Source organism: Lepisma saccharinum, chromosome 30 (genome assembly GCF_977018435.1).
Source record: "Lepisma saccharinum chromosome 30, izLepSacc3.1, whole genome shotgun sequence".
NCBI lineage: Eukaryota > Metazoa > Arthropoda > Insecta > Zygentoma > Lepismatidae > Lepisma > Lepisma saccharinum.
This window is the reverse complement of record NC_139258.1, coordinates 16,581,830-16,596,802: the sequence shown is the minus strand read 5'-3', so window position 1 is coordinate 16,596,802 and position 14,973 is coordinate 16,581,830. Positions and strand designations below refer to the sequence as shown.

The 14,973-nt window shown below is 36.8% G+C and overlaps 1 protein-coding gene across 3 annotated transcripts in view; it reads right to left on the bottom strand.

Moving 5' to 3' along the window:
• The window catches only part of cysu (peroxidase homolog), a 187,692-nt gene that overhangs the window by 36,999 nt on the left and 135,720 nt on the right, over positions 1–14,973 (bottom strand). For all 3 annotated transcript variants that reach the window (XM_083115657.1, XM_083115658.1, XM_083115659.1), the window contains exons 9-13: positions 8,843–8,988; positions 5,858–5,985; positions 4,151–4,264; positions 3,014–3,146; positions 500–627 (exon numbers count right to left, since the gene is read on the bottom strand). In XM_083115657.1, the coding sequence (XP_082971783.1) occupies positions 500–627; positions 3,014–3,146; positions 4,151–4,264; positions 5,858–5,985; positions 8,843–8,988 (649 nt within the window). The remainder of the gene's footprint in view (positions 1–499; positions 628–3,013; positions 3,147–4,150; positions 4,265–5,857; positions 5,986–8,842; positions 8,989–14,973) is intronic.

Below are 14,973 nucleotides of genomic sequence, written 5' to 3'. Positions count from 1 at the left end.
GTTTTGTGGGTTTTTCCTTCTCGTTTCATGCAATCATCAGTTATCATCATCACCGCGATTAGTTTCAAGTGGAAGAAAAGAGACATTAAATATAAAAAATATATAATGATGATGATAATAATGATAATGAACCTAATTCTTACACAAAAATTTAGTTACCAAGAGCATTCCACGCGTATATTTTCCCCGTAATATTAATGAAAGTCAATATAACAGGAAGTGGTCGAATGTCTAGAATGTTCGTTAATATCTTCACGACCACTGTAGCAAATATCATAGCATTTATCACATTCATATAAATGCTTCATGTAAAAGAATCAGACGTTGCAGCGAAAACTCCATTTACTTCCATTATACGAGTAAGCAGACGAATACCGTACCACGTAGCGGGGCCGACACCAGCGCCTCTAGCGGTATCATATTCGAGTGCAACCCGCCAGAGCGCCCAGAACAGTGCGTATTCAAGGCGCTGTAGTTAAAGCTAAGCACAATCACATACCTCCTGTGTAACGGAGTCGTCCATGGCTTGTGCGACTTGGTTCATGAGACCCATGAAGTACTCGTCCAAAACGCCGGCCCTGTAAAGGTCATACGGCTGCCTGATGAGATCCGACAGACGACGGGAAGCTGAAAGAAACAACAATTCTTAATTGTGCACATTCTTTGTACATATTTTTCACTAAAACAGTGGTAAATATACATAAGAACACAACGTTTCAGAATACAGCAAAACCTTGTTTATTTACGACTTATTTATTTATTTACGACTTTGTTTACATGGCGAAGTGTATTAATGCCTTCTCTTCCACTTAACCATTAATTACAGGGATCATTTTTTGCAGTAAATTGTATACAATTAAAAAAATAAAAAGATAAATGAAAAATAAAATAATAAAAGAAAAATAAAGTAATGAAAGTAAAATGAAAAATAAAATAAAAATGAAAGCAATACAGTTTGAATCCGAGCAGTCAAGCCCTGGATTAACCATTAATTACGTACATTGCTCATTATTTTTACTAACACAATGAAAAAATGTAGTTTAGAAGAAATTAAAAATAAAAGCAATACAGTTTCTACATGCACACACACACACACACCCACACACACACACACACACACACACACACACACATTCACACACAAGTACCTACATAGAAAGCATATTTCGTGGGCTAAATGTATAACGTATTTCTTTCTGGGAATTTAACCTAGGTCCAATTGTTTAGCATGTATAATTTTAATTGTCTTTTGAATGTTACAACTGAGGAGGAGGCTTGGATTTCGGGGGGCAGTCTGTTCCAGTGTCCTGCAGAGGTAACGGTAAACGAATTGGCGTAGAAGTTAGATCTGTGGATAGGGATGGATAACAGAGATTTTTCATGTGATCTGGTGTTGCGGGAGTGGAAGTCCGAAAGATATTGAAACCGCCCGGAAAGGTATTTTGGATCTTTTATTTCTAGGGCTTTGTACAGTAGGACAAGGTTGTGGTAAATCCGTTTATCACTTAATTTCAGCCACTCGACCTTCGCATAATACGGTGTCAAATGTTCGGAATATTTTATGTCGAAAACGAAGCGGACACAAGCGTTCTGGATTCGCTGAAGGCGTTTAGCTTGCTCCCAATTAACGTCCGAGTAAACAGTGTCAGTGTTAATCCGGACTTCGTTTAATCCGGGCAGGCAAAAAAAAACAAAAAAAAAACAACTTTGTACTGTATAGTGTATTTAGGCCTATGCCCTTTAAATACACCATAATAAACGTGTTTTGTTGCTATAAACTGAGTTTTAATACACTTTTTAATGTTCTTTTAGGTTATTTCAGTTAATCCGAACTTTCGTTAAAACGGTCAACGTATCCCCCATTAGTCCGGGTTAACGAGGTTTTACTGTATCTCACTGTGCAGGGATCAACTTGGGGTAAGGGGCAGAGTACCTTTTTACCCCCTCAATATTCACTCTCAGTTAAATGGTTTCAATGGATAGAGATACGGAAATACACATCAGAAACAGTGGCTGCGAGGTAGGGCAGTTTCACACCCGAACTTTCTGCTACTTTTGAGTCTATCAAGAGAAGTAAACTGCCCTTGCCCCCCAGGTTTGGCACCCAGTTGCCGCTACTGGTCAGAAACATTCATCTCCAAATCGTTCGGTATATGTATATATCACTAGCTTAAGCATTTTCCCCCCTGAAATAGTAAATGTGGATGTACACAGTTACTTTCCAGGGATCGGCATACACAATAATATATTTTGTATTTTTGGAAATTTCCACTCTCAAAAATGGCAACTGGTGGTCATTTTAAGGGGAGTAGTTTTTATCATTCTGTCTTTTCCAGAGTTCTTCGCTGTTTGTGTTTAAAAATGTCGATTTTTCTCAACATTTCAGAGGGGGCTGTAGCCCCATCAGCCTACCCTCTGAGTACGCCAGTGATATATACGTATATGCGTAACGGTGTTAACCCCCTCTCCGCGCACACACTGGAAAGAAATGAAGAATTAGTGCGAATGCAAAAGTAATCATGTAGTGACACAGTATAACGCAGGTTTAACATTACAAAATAATCTCTTTATTAATTTTATCATATCATCACTCAGCCTCATCTTTGCAATTATTCAAAAGCGTCATAAAAGCGAAGTAAATAAAATTAATGAATCAATCTTGCCCCCTGTTAAGTCCAATGAAGTCGGCACCACTGTTCCGCGACGTTTACTTTATGCAGGCTGTATGAGGGATGTTGAGTTGGAAACATTGATTTTCTGAGATTTCGTGTACATGTGAGATTTTAACAAGGTAAAAGAACACGAGATAGTTCAGAGCACACATATTAGATGTTCATGTGTGATAATACTAGAAGCATTTTCTATTACCTATTACTTGCAGGAACTTTCTCTATCCTTTCAACCATCCTTCAAGGTTTGGATCTCTTTCTTGTCAGTAGTACAGTAATTAAACAAATATATCTGACCAAAGAATAATGTTTCGTTCAAGAGTAATATCAATCTTTTGACTTACCAATAAATTTATGCGCTTTGCTCCATCTCTCGACGGAAGTTGGAAGTAGAGAGTGGCCAAACCTGAAGGCTGCTGCTGCAAAAGCGTCTATGACGTTTGGGTTGACTGTGGGATCATGTCCGTCCCAATATCCCTGAAAAATAATTGGAATTTAGCATGCTTATGGAATATTCTTGGAATATTCGAAGCTTTAGGCCGTTTGAAGGTCTCTCGTTCGAACTCTCCAACAGATGGCAGTCCGATGAAATAAAAGAATGATTATAGTTACATGATACTGATATTCAAGATGGCTTTAAATCAATCGGTATATATAGTTACTATATCCAAGTAGAAATGTAATGTAACTGCGACAATAACAGGCTTTAGGAAAGGTTAATCACACGTGTCTATTTTGACGCTACTTGATATGGTTCAAAGAAAAATATTAATTTATATTATGAATCATGGCTGACTGGTTTTGACAACTTTATATCCCTGAATTCTTGATTCAATGTTCTTTACATAGTCCCAAAGGGATAGATTTTTGGAGTGTCTATTCTCCATGAAACATCTCACAGTAACAAAGGTGCTCACTTCAAATGCGCAGTTGGTCATTTTTTCGTCCGTTTACGCATGACGTCACGACGGAGAAAAAGTGATACATGGCAAGTCGTCGTCCACATTTGCTTTGGTTTTGTCGTTATATTAATGTGGAAAAGAGATTTTGTGTGCTTTTAACAGGTTCAAATCACGATTAATTGTTCTGTAGTGATCGGATAATTATAAGAAAACAATTAAGGCAAGTGATTATCACAGATTTTCATCCGATAGTAATACTACAATAAGTAAACAGCAAATGGAATGACGGCATTAATTTAAAATATCACTCTGCAACATCTACTGAGTCAAGGGAATTTAGAAAGTTTGGCTGTGTTAGATCTTAAATATGCATACTGGGTCCGAATGCGCTACTCAATATCTTCACTATTTAGCCGTTCTGGATATTCCTATACCTCATTGAAATAAGCACCACGTGATTTTTTGTGATTTTTGTAAGGGTTTCATAAAATTATGATCGTGCTTAATGGAGTTTCACTTTCGGTAGGAACCGCAACTTTGCATGAAAGAATAGTACGTAGTTGTAAGGAAGATGCTGACCTCTTTCTGCAGGATGAGTCCAAACTTCTCCATAACCTCTTTGCCAAGGATAATGGGCAGGAACTCGTTGTAGGTGATGTGCTGGATCTGTGCAATTACGATACGTCTCGCCTCCTGAAATATACGCAAGAAAAACAAGGCGTTTGAGAGTGAAATCGTGACATGCGCTGGCTACACTGAAACAACCATAACCACCAAACGTTACAGAATTTCTCCAGCCGTGAAATTAAGTGCGATTGGTCATCCAATATATTACCTTTAAACCTCACTTGTCCTGATGAGATAATGCCATGTTTCCGATATATATTTTTTAATTTACGATTGACTTTTTTACGCTCTTGTTCCTATTTTTTAGCGAACGGTGGCGAAGATGGAGGTTAAGAGAGGGCAAATTAGAAAATCTCGCCATGTTCGCTACGAATGGACGTTTCGTGACTTTCTCTGTAGCTTCATCGTGCGTTTTGGAGTTCATTTTCTCGCTTTCAAGCGACTGGCTATTACCTGGAAGTCATTGAGCAATGTATTATGTAACCAAAAGGCTAAAACGACCTTATCAAATTACGATTTTCAAGCCGAAAAGAGAATTGGCAATGTTTCGGAGAATTACATTGCCTTCTTCAAATTTCTAGTAATGAAAATTGAAGTGTGACTCTTGAAACTACATCGATGTAAATATGTTAATAGTACAACTGAATAAAATGCCGGTTTCATTTTGAATATTTCTACAATGATCTTTTTAAATGGAAATTACCTTTGTTTACAAAAGAATTGCATTTACTTCTTTGATATGGAAATAAATTTTGTTTTGAAAATTGTAATCCATATTTTCCACGGTTGAACTATTTGTAAATTATAATCTAGGCTGCTGTTTGTGTTAACATAGAAAATTAAAACTTCAGTCCATAACACAATACCTCACGTCCAGCATCACAATGCGGAGTATTAATGCTTTCGCTGTGTATATTTTTTTTTATTTCGAGCAAAACTTACTTTTAAAAGGATGGATGTCTTTTGGAGTTTCAAATCAGGACACAAACATAATTGTTAGTTAGTCAATTGATAGAATGATATAATTTAAATACCCATTTACATGAGTCTCGACTATCATTGTTAATTCTCATCGAAAGTTTTAACAAACGATGTACTTTAAACCCGATCTCTTACTGCTCAATAATTATGTATAAATGCATCTATTACTACGGTTACGTTTTAGACTTTTTCTTATTCTAATGACAAACTTAATATTGCCCTATAGCGCCATCTATTGATAAGAAATAAAAGCGTAAAATAATGATAATCTATTTAAAGTACACATAAAAAGGTTAGTTTTACCTTCGTTTTGTAATGATTTTCTGGTAAAAATATCTACGGAAATAAACTAGATGTCAACAAGTGTGACAAAAGTACACATTGGCGCCAACTTATACGGGCATATGGGGCCTGAGCCAACCCAATAAATATTATTGCTATTATTATTATATTTGTCACCGTGATTCAGTAAATAAGATAACGAAAAATATAAGGATGCATTATTGGTGTGAATTAATATGATACATGTATTTATGAGTTTTTTTGTGAACTTATAACTAAAGTATTTGAGCCCACACAATGTTTTTCAAAAGTTGGGGTCCTGAACACATGGTAGACCTGCACAGTTGCACAAGTGAGAAAGCAGCATAATGGGGAGCTACCCTTATGGGCACTTACCTGATACACAGTTTCGTCGTCCCAGTGGGGGTTGACCTGCGAGAGGCCATGAGCCACCCTGTTGTGTTCTCTGGCCAGTAGAGTGTGCATGCATGTCAACACCAACTGCTCGTTGACTCTCACTTCGCCTTTTGAGAAGATAATGAAGAATTAAGGAATTTATCGTAGGAGCAAATTTCACAACGAAAGAAAAAATATAATACATATTCAAAACTCAGTTGTAATAAATTGACAATTTACTTCTACTTAATATAGCACTAAAGATGCGGACCAAGGCAGTATTTATTGTGAAATAGAGCACTCTAGACGTAACGTTTCCACCCTCTAACAGGTTCTTCTTCAGACAAAGATTAAAACTAAAGTCTTTTAGTTTAGGTTTAGTTTACAGAACAAGACCCTGTTAGAGGGTGGAAACGTTGCTCTATTTTACAATAAATACTGCCATGGTCAGCGTTTTGAGCTTTTTTCTATCATAAACATGGAAAAAGCTTAATGCTTTTACAAGGTGTCTACCAGACAAGAAAGTCAAGAAATTATGCTTGTGAACAAGAATTTTTCCAAGTTTTTGCAGTATAGTGAATTTACATGTTATATACCTCTAATGGGATCTGATAAAATTGAATATTTGGAAATCTAAAATTGTATTGAGTTGTGGCTGAGATTTTTTCGCCTTGTTTCTTAAAAATTATATTATTATATGCGTGAAGTTTTGTAAAAATATTAATGTGGCCATTCCCCGTCCAGGATGAAGTCTGAAGCATTAATTTTTACATGCATTAATAATTAAAGCAAGTCTAAATCTCTTTGTAAAGTACAGCTTCAGTTTTCATCTTAACCAACCTTGTGGTAGGGGTTTTTCATTGAATAAAAATATACATTTTCTTAGTTTCCAACTATACCGAAGTAGGGAGCGATTAAATACCTGTTAAGAAAAAAAAAGCCAAGAAAAAGTCAAGAATTTTGCATTTGTTATTTTGGTAGACACCGTACCCTGTTTTACCATTGGATTTGTGTGTACTTTTGAGCAACAATGATTTGTAAAGGAGATACCTTTTAATATACTCCACTATTTATAGTTAGGCGTATTCTCAAATGTTCTTATTTCTTATAAAAAGTTAGCTATTTCATGTATTTTTATTTGCTTCTGTGCATATCCATCTTTCGTGCCGTATTTTCTTAAAGAAAATATTTTTAGTACATACCAAAACACTCTTATGTCGCTATACCAACAGTAATTACACAATGCTCCCTATTGTGTACTAATTTGTCAAAACAACAACAAGAGAAAATTACTCTAATTTATTTTCACATCCAACTTTTCAACTTAATAACGGTTATGTTCAATTACAAAATTTGTTTGAAGTTGGCGCTACTGCTACACACACACACACACAACTTCCCTCAAAGCAAACTTTTATTTGACTACAGTCACTTAGTAGATTTTATAAATTAGTATGTAATTTAGTGTGCACACACTTACGTAGAACTGACACCAGAGGTCCCGGGTTCGAATCCCGGCCAAGCATGGATGTTTGTGAGTGTCCATTCATCAATTTCATCATATCAGCACCAATTTTTGCAAATTAGCCAAAACTGGCAAAAAAAAGCGAAGTAAAATAAAGCAAATCAATCAATCAGTCTTACGTAGAACAGTTTAGAACAATTCTACTGTTCTTGGAGAGTAACGAGATTGGGCCACGGCCATTATAATCCTGTGTGGGGTTATGTGTTGTCCTGTGTTCCACTTTCAGCCTCATGTTATATCAGTGACCTAGTGAATTTAGTTATTGGACGTGTTTTACACGGAATTCAGTTATTCACTGTAATTTAATGCTGTCTTCCCGTTCCATCGCTTTCTGATCCATCGCTTCTCGAAAAGTGGGCGTGGTTTGTCCCGATCCATCGCTCCTGACAACGAAAGTGTTTTTTCCTGGTCAGGTGTTCCCGATCCATCGCCCCAGAAGCGTCAGTTGTAGGATTCTGTTCTCATTGAAAGCAATTAAGTAAGTAATCTTAATAGGTTAGGTTAGGTTAAGTAGATTAGGCCGGAAATTTGCAAAATGTCATCCCAATGCTGTCGAACTCGCCACTGTTCTAAGAGAAGGATGCACTGCAATTACACATGAACGACAAACAGAAGAAAAAGGATCTTGATAGAAGAATTGCTGCTGCTGTAAGTGATTATGAACGACGTAGAGACTTAGGCCGAGTCATTCGATACATTCTGTGAGTGTTCATTTCGTTATTTTCGGAAGCGATGGATCGGGACAAACCACGCCCACTTTTCGAGAAGCGATGGATCTGGAGTAAATCAATTTAATCTCCTGTCCGTAAGGAGGAATGTTTGCTATTTTAATGCACGCCTTTTAAATTACTGTTTCTTCTAAGGGGGCTTATATCCAGTGTTAAAAGAAGGGTGCAAATTCCCTCAGTGCTGACGCAACCCATTATGTAAGGAAAAAGAAATAGAAAATAGCAAAGGCACCCGCAGGATTTTTTCTGAAGGGGGCAAAGTCATAGAAACTATTATTATTATTAGTAGTAGTAGTAGTATAGTTATTATTGATATTATTATTACATACTACTTGAAAAACTCTTTAAACTTTAGTTACTTTTCTTTCTTCTGTTTTTTAAAATTACATACATTTGTAATTTTCATATTATATATATATATATATATATATTATGTACAATTTGCATAACTGTATACTAAATATATTAATTCATGTAGAACAAAAAGCTGATTTTTATAATTATATAGTGTAAAATAGACCATAAACTTAAATGTAACCGTACTTCAAATAATAATAATAATAATAGTTGCTGAAACTTACGGCCTGTAAGTCACAGAGAACAATATGTTAGTAATAAAATATCGCTACAATTTAATCATTCGAATTACATTAACTTTTTCCACAAATCTCAGGGGGAAAATACTATTTCAGTGTTGGCAGTTGAGTGTGGTAGAAAAAGTACTTCTCTCACCTGATTCAAAGCAGTACATTGATCTATTGGGTCTGGTACAGCCTTCGTCTGGGATATCCAATTTCAGTGGTAGCAAGTCCTTGAGACCGTAGTCAGAGAAGACAGGGTTCATTCTCATTAGACCTCCGTAGCCTGTACGTAGAGTCCTGAAACGGAGAGACTAATATTACAGCACGCTGCCACCATGGTAAAAGAATAGTAACCTATCATGAGAGAATTCATTACATATTATGTTACAATATGTACGAGAAGCTTTATTGTACCCGCATAGAAGCAAGCTACCGCCTTTATATTTCTTAACTTAACGTCGCGTAGGCAACTATCTTGTTAGGGAAAGTACGAACGAGTTTAGGAGTAGAGCGGCAGAAGGAAGAAACTGATAGATCGTCTTTTGTTGAAAAGTGAACGCAAAGTCTTGCCTTACTCTTTCCGCTAGTGTACGGCATCGCCCAATGAAATGGGCAACTTGCAGTTGCGTAAGCAGATTACGTGGTTCTTTCTCATCCAATAGCTTGTTCTTTCACGGCCAATAGTAAGTCATAACCTCGCAGGAAACCGCTTCAGCTACTCTAGAACTTCTACCGCATTAGGAACTTCTAATTGGAACGTATGGACAGTTGCCATAATTCCAGAAAAAATGTAACTCATTATTATATTGCGTTAAACGTTGAACTAAATTAAAGCAATAAACGAAAAAGATGATGATGGATACACAAGTTCATGTATGAAATTTAAAAATCAAACATCGCAGTCCATTTATCTAGTATCCATGCCATCTATCTATTGGCATTGAACAGTTCGCATGAACGATTCAGGACTAGCTATACCATAGAGTAAGGTATACTTTACTCTATGGCTATACTAAGTACGATCAACGAAAGAAAGACACAGTGGTGCCAGACCGTCATTTAAAGTGGCGAAGACTTGTAGTCAGGCGAGAGAATTCGTCAAGGTTTTCGCCATACATGATCATTCGGTGTGAGTGTGTGCTAGCATGCATGCGGGTCACGTTCTCAGTTCTTCGTGACCAGTTCGATGCCTCAGACATCAGTTGCTTAGAAAATCCCAGCTAAGAGATGCAAATTAGCCATGCCTGCCATCCATACCTAGATAGTGCTGTAACTGGTATATCTTAACTCAGGTATCGGATTGCTAATGTCTTAGTCATCAAAACTTATTGATCTCATCGCTGTGTTGTTTGTTACTCTCCACAGATAAGACAAGAATCATATACCTACCATTGCTTATTAATATTACGGCAGTAGAAATGTAATTACTGATATTAGAACTGTATATGTTTACAAATATGTCGAAATGTGATTTGGAAACAGGTAAGTCTTAGTTTTCGTATTTGGAGGAAACAAAATAAAGCAAAAGAGAATAAAATTTATTACGTTATTGCGATATTTAGATGTTAATGCAGATTGAAACTACTTGTAGTATACAAGGAGGAACGATAGCTTAGTCAGTGAATGATATTCAACTTGTCATCGCGTATTGTATTCTGGGAAGAAATCGGACAAACCAGTGGCGTACGCAAGGGGGGGTTGCCGGGTTTAAACCCCCCCTTGAACTTTTGAAAAATTATGGAAATTGCTGTAGATAAAAATTAAAAATGGCTAATTTATTACAGTCAAAGATCTGCGACAGTAATAATAATAATAATAATAATAATAATAATAATAATAATAATAATAATAATTTGAATTATTATTCCCATGCAGCATGAATAAAAACACAACATTCCAAACACAATGTAAGGGGGCGCAAAGTTCAATTTGGAATTTTCTTGCAAAAAGTCGCGCAGTGACTCTCGCGAGAATTGTGAAAATTCCTTGCTTCGTCGCAGTGTGCCGACCTTATTGTAAAACTTTCTTCCCGGTACTGATTTCACATCCCCTTCTGAACTCTCAAGTGATGCTGAGTCTACATCCACATCATTAAATACTGTTGAAGAAGTGCTTTGTGAATCACCTAGAAGTGATGAATGTGTTGGAATGTCTATAAAATTACTTTTGAACGAAAACATAGACTCAGTGGAATTTAGCAACATGTATTCTCGCGCCTCATCATCATCCTGGGCTAGATCCATAAATGTAAATTTCCCCGTGCATATAGCACCGTGCCATGAAGGCACACGTAGTGGTGTGGTGGGCCCCACACATTCTCGATCTCGGCCATTTTGCACGTGATGTGATCAGCACCATGCTCCGGCAGCCTTTATCCCCCAGGGTTGCTCTCAGGTACCTATTGATATGAGGCTGGGTGCGGAGACAAGGCTGGATAAATTCTAACCAATTCCGGGAATCGAACCCGGATCTCCCGCGAGGTTGTCAGACTAGACCACCGCGGCTCCTTGGATGAGTTTCATATTTTGATTATTTCAATAAATTTAATATATTTGCTTGTTTTTATGGATTCTCTCTTCATAAACTTCAATGTGGATTTAAATGTAACAGATCAACTACAGATCAAATTTTTCACATCAGACAAACACTTGAAAAAAAGTGGGAATATAATCAAAATGTCCATCAGCTATTCATTGATTTCAAAAAAGCATATGATTCGGTCAAAAGAGATAAATTATATAATATATTAGTAGAGTTTGGAATACCTAAGAAGCTTGTTAGTATGATAAAAATATGCACCAGTGAAACAGAAAGTAAAATTCGTGTGGGTAATAATATGTCTGACAAATTTATAATTCATGATGGGTTAAAACAAGGAGATGCATTATCTCCATTGCTCTTTAATTTTGCCTTAGAATATGCTGTAAGGAAGGTAAAAGAAACTAAAGAAGGACTAAAATTAAATGGTGTGACTCAGTTGTTAGCATATGCAGATGATGTAGACTTACTGGGGGATGATGTGAATACGATTAAGAATAATGCTAAAATATTTTTCAAAACTGCTAAAGAGATAGGTTTGGAAGTTAACAAAGAGAAAACTAAATATATGCTTACAGGCCGAAACCAAGTGTTAGGTAATAATCAAAATCTAATTATTGATAACAACTCGTTTGAACCAGTTTCCAAATTCAAATACTTAGGAGTAATATTAACAAATGAAAATTATATTAAAGAGGAAATAAAAAGTAGGCTTAATTCAGGAATGCATGTTACTTCTCTCTTCATAAACTTTTGTCTTCTCGTTTAATATCTAAGAAACTAAAAGTTAAAATATACAAAACAGTAATTTTGCCTGTAGTATTATATGGGTGTGAAACTTGGTCCCTTACATTGAAAGAGGAACATAAATTGAGAGTATTTGAAAATAAGATCCTTAGGAAAATATTTGGACCTAAAAGGGATGAGGAGACAAGTGAGCGGAGAAGGTTACATAATTTAGAACTACATAATTTGTATTCATGTCCAGATATTATTAGAATAATTAAATCAAGAAGACTTAGGTGGGCAGGCCATGTGGCACGAATGGGAGAGGAAAGAGGAGTTCACAGGATTCTTGTTGGGAAACCTGATGGTAAGAGACCTGTAGGAAGGCCAAGACGAAGAAGGAGGGACAACGTTGAGATGGACCTAAAGGAAATCGGTAGGGATGGAAAAGAGTATATAGTTCTTGCTCAAGATAGGGACAGATGGAAGGCCTGTGTTGCTGCAGCCATGAACCTTCGGGTTTAAGAAGGCTAGAGAGTTAAGTTAAGTTAAGTTAAGTTTTTATGGAGTTTCTTCACACTTAAAATGTCTCACCTATTATATACAAATAACCGTTGACTAGACAATTATTTCGTAACATAGAAACAAAAAAAAATGTAATTTTGTTCTATTGCTTTCATAAATATATTTATGTAGATCTCTACTACTTAATAATAGTAGTGATATAAGTAGTAACAGCAGCTGCATTAGTAGTAACTAAACTAATTAATTAATTATAAATATTATTAATTAATTAATTAAAGTATAATAAAACGATGGTAATGTGAATTTGTAGAAAGTTTTCGAAATAACACCCCCCTTGATGAAATCCTGCGTACGCTACTGGGACAAACAGATTTGCATGTGTAAAGGAAAGTCAATGAGAATCCTTCTTACAGCGAGAAAATTTGCATTTCACACTTTACAAGCTTTGCACGGTTTCTGTACGGATTCGAAAGAACATAGAAAGTACACACACGATCACAATAATCATACCTTGAATCACTTCGACAAAGACCACAATGCTTACCCGGCATGTTTTCAACGTAAGATCTGATCTGTTTACGCGAAATATGGTGCAATGAATTATGGGGGAAGTGGAAGTTGATCTCTGAATATCATCCATTGCCAAACAATTTCTTACACTTCTATCAAATGGGTTTCTAAATTCTTGGAAAATGTGTCATGATTGAACATACAGGTCTATGTACGTAGACTAACCATCTGGACATAAGTAACATTTTAGCTCCTTATGTTTTCTGTTTCATTCTGAAACAAAGATAAATTAATGCTTCATATCTTTAGCAGATAAAAAAGTGTTTCTTGAGCAAGGCCTACATGCACTTTTGAGTACGTACCTTTCATCAGGTCCAACCTGATGTTTAGTAAACGAACCGTCAGACAGGTGTCGCAGTTGTTGTGGGATGCAATAAATAAAGCTGGTGGCAGCGGAAGTACGGGTCGGCGCTTCCATCGCGATGGATGACTTTGATTGCTGTCAACAATTAATCTAGCCTCAAATCAGCATTCGCGCAGTGTACGCAGATTCAAATTATGTTTGTTGTTCTCTTGATTCTGGCGATAGTCACGGGCCGTAAGGAAAAGAAGTGATCTAAACAATTAGCATTCACGGTGTTGCATGCGTGTAAGACATGTTAAGTGGGTGGTCCCAACAAATTGCGTTGCTCCGGGCTATAAAGTAAAGTTGACATGGCTTGACATGCTAAATGGCATTATCGCTTGTTTCCCAATGGTCACCTAACAATTTGGATGATAAAAAGAAATGTATGGAAGCACATACTTTCTCATTCGTGATTCAAGCGCTACGTATTTATGGAGATAAGCTAAGCATGTAACTTTTTCCCTTTCTTTCTTGCGTGCCATATTCAGGAAATTCAGCCAGGCACCCTCTCACAAAAAGTTTCCAAAGTCTACATTCTTAAGTTCAGGTCCCCTTGGTTACATAATGTCATTTCAATGTACAATTGCTTTCTTTGTCATTAGTCATGGGCCCGGGACGCAGATATCGCAAATATTTCCAGAATGTATGATAATCCTGGGACTGTGATATACACATACATACACGTACATATGCAATGAACTATGGATTTTTAGGGCCGTACCAAAACAACTTTCAGTGTCATCTTGGCTCATCTCGAAATTCGAAACATTCTACTGAGGAAGTTGTTCAATTCTGGACCAGACTCGTCTAGATTTGTCGACACCAAACAGAGAACGAGGCAATAAGAGAGCTTTCATACCAAAGTGACACGCGACACGGCCCCTTCGGCCTGAAAAAGAAAAGCATTCACCACCAGACCGAGGGGGCAAGAAGTGACTGTGAAACTTCTCATTTCGGTACGAATGGTTTTATTTATTTCTGTAGGTTCGTTTCAAAGTGACAAGTGTCGACCTCCGTGGCGGCGTGGTTAGCACAGAGGCTCGCTACGACGTCAAGGGTCCTGGGTTCGAATCCCAGCCTGGGCATGGGTGTTCTTTGTGAGAGTCCCTTCGCCAATTTCATCATATAATCACTCACCCTCATCTTCACGATTAGCCAAAGGTGACAGAAACACGAAACGTGAAGTAAAATAAACCAAATTAATTAATCATTCAAGGTAACAAGATTGTAGCTTGTCACTTGTCTGAAACACTGGCGTACGCAGAGAGGAGCTGATGGGACTACAGTCCTTCCCAAGATTTTGAGAATACCAAAGTTTTTAAGTGAAAGCAGTAAGTAACTCGGAAAAAATCGGCAATGGAAATCCACATTACAATGAACCCCGATTATTATTTTTGCCTTTGAACAACTTTTAAAACAAAAGTTAGAAATGGTAATTATGAAATATCTTATTGCATATCCTGCTTCCTTGATTGCATCTCCGTAATATTAACTCCAGCCTCCCTCCGAAACGAAAATTCTTTGTAAGCCTCCTAAGCTTTATTAGCTTGTGTTTTATCCACACGCTTTCAATAATT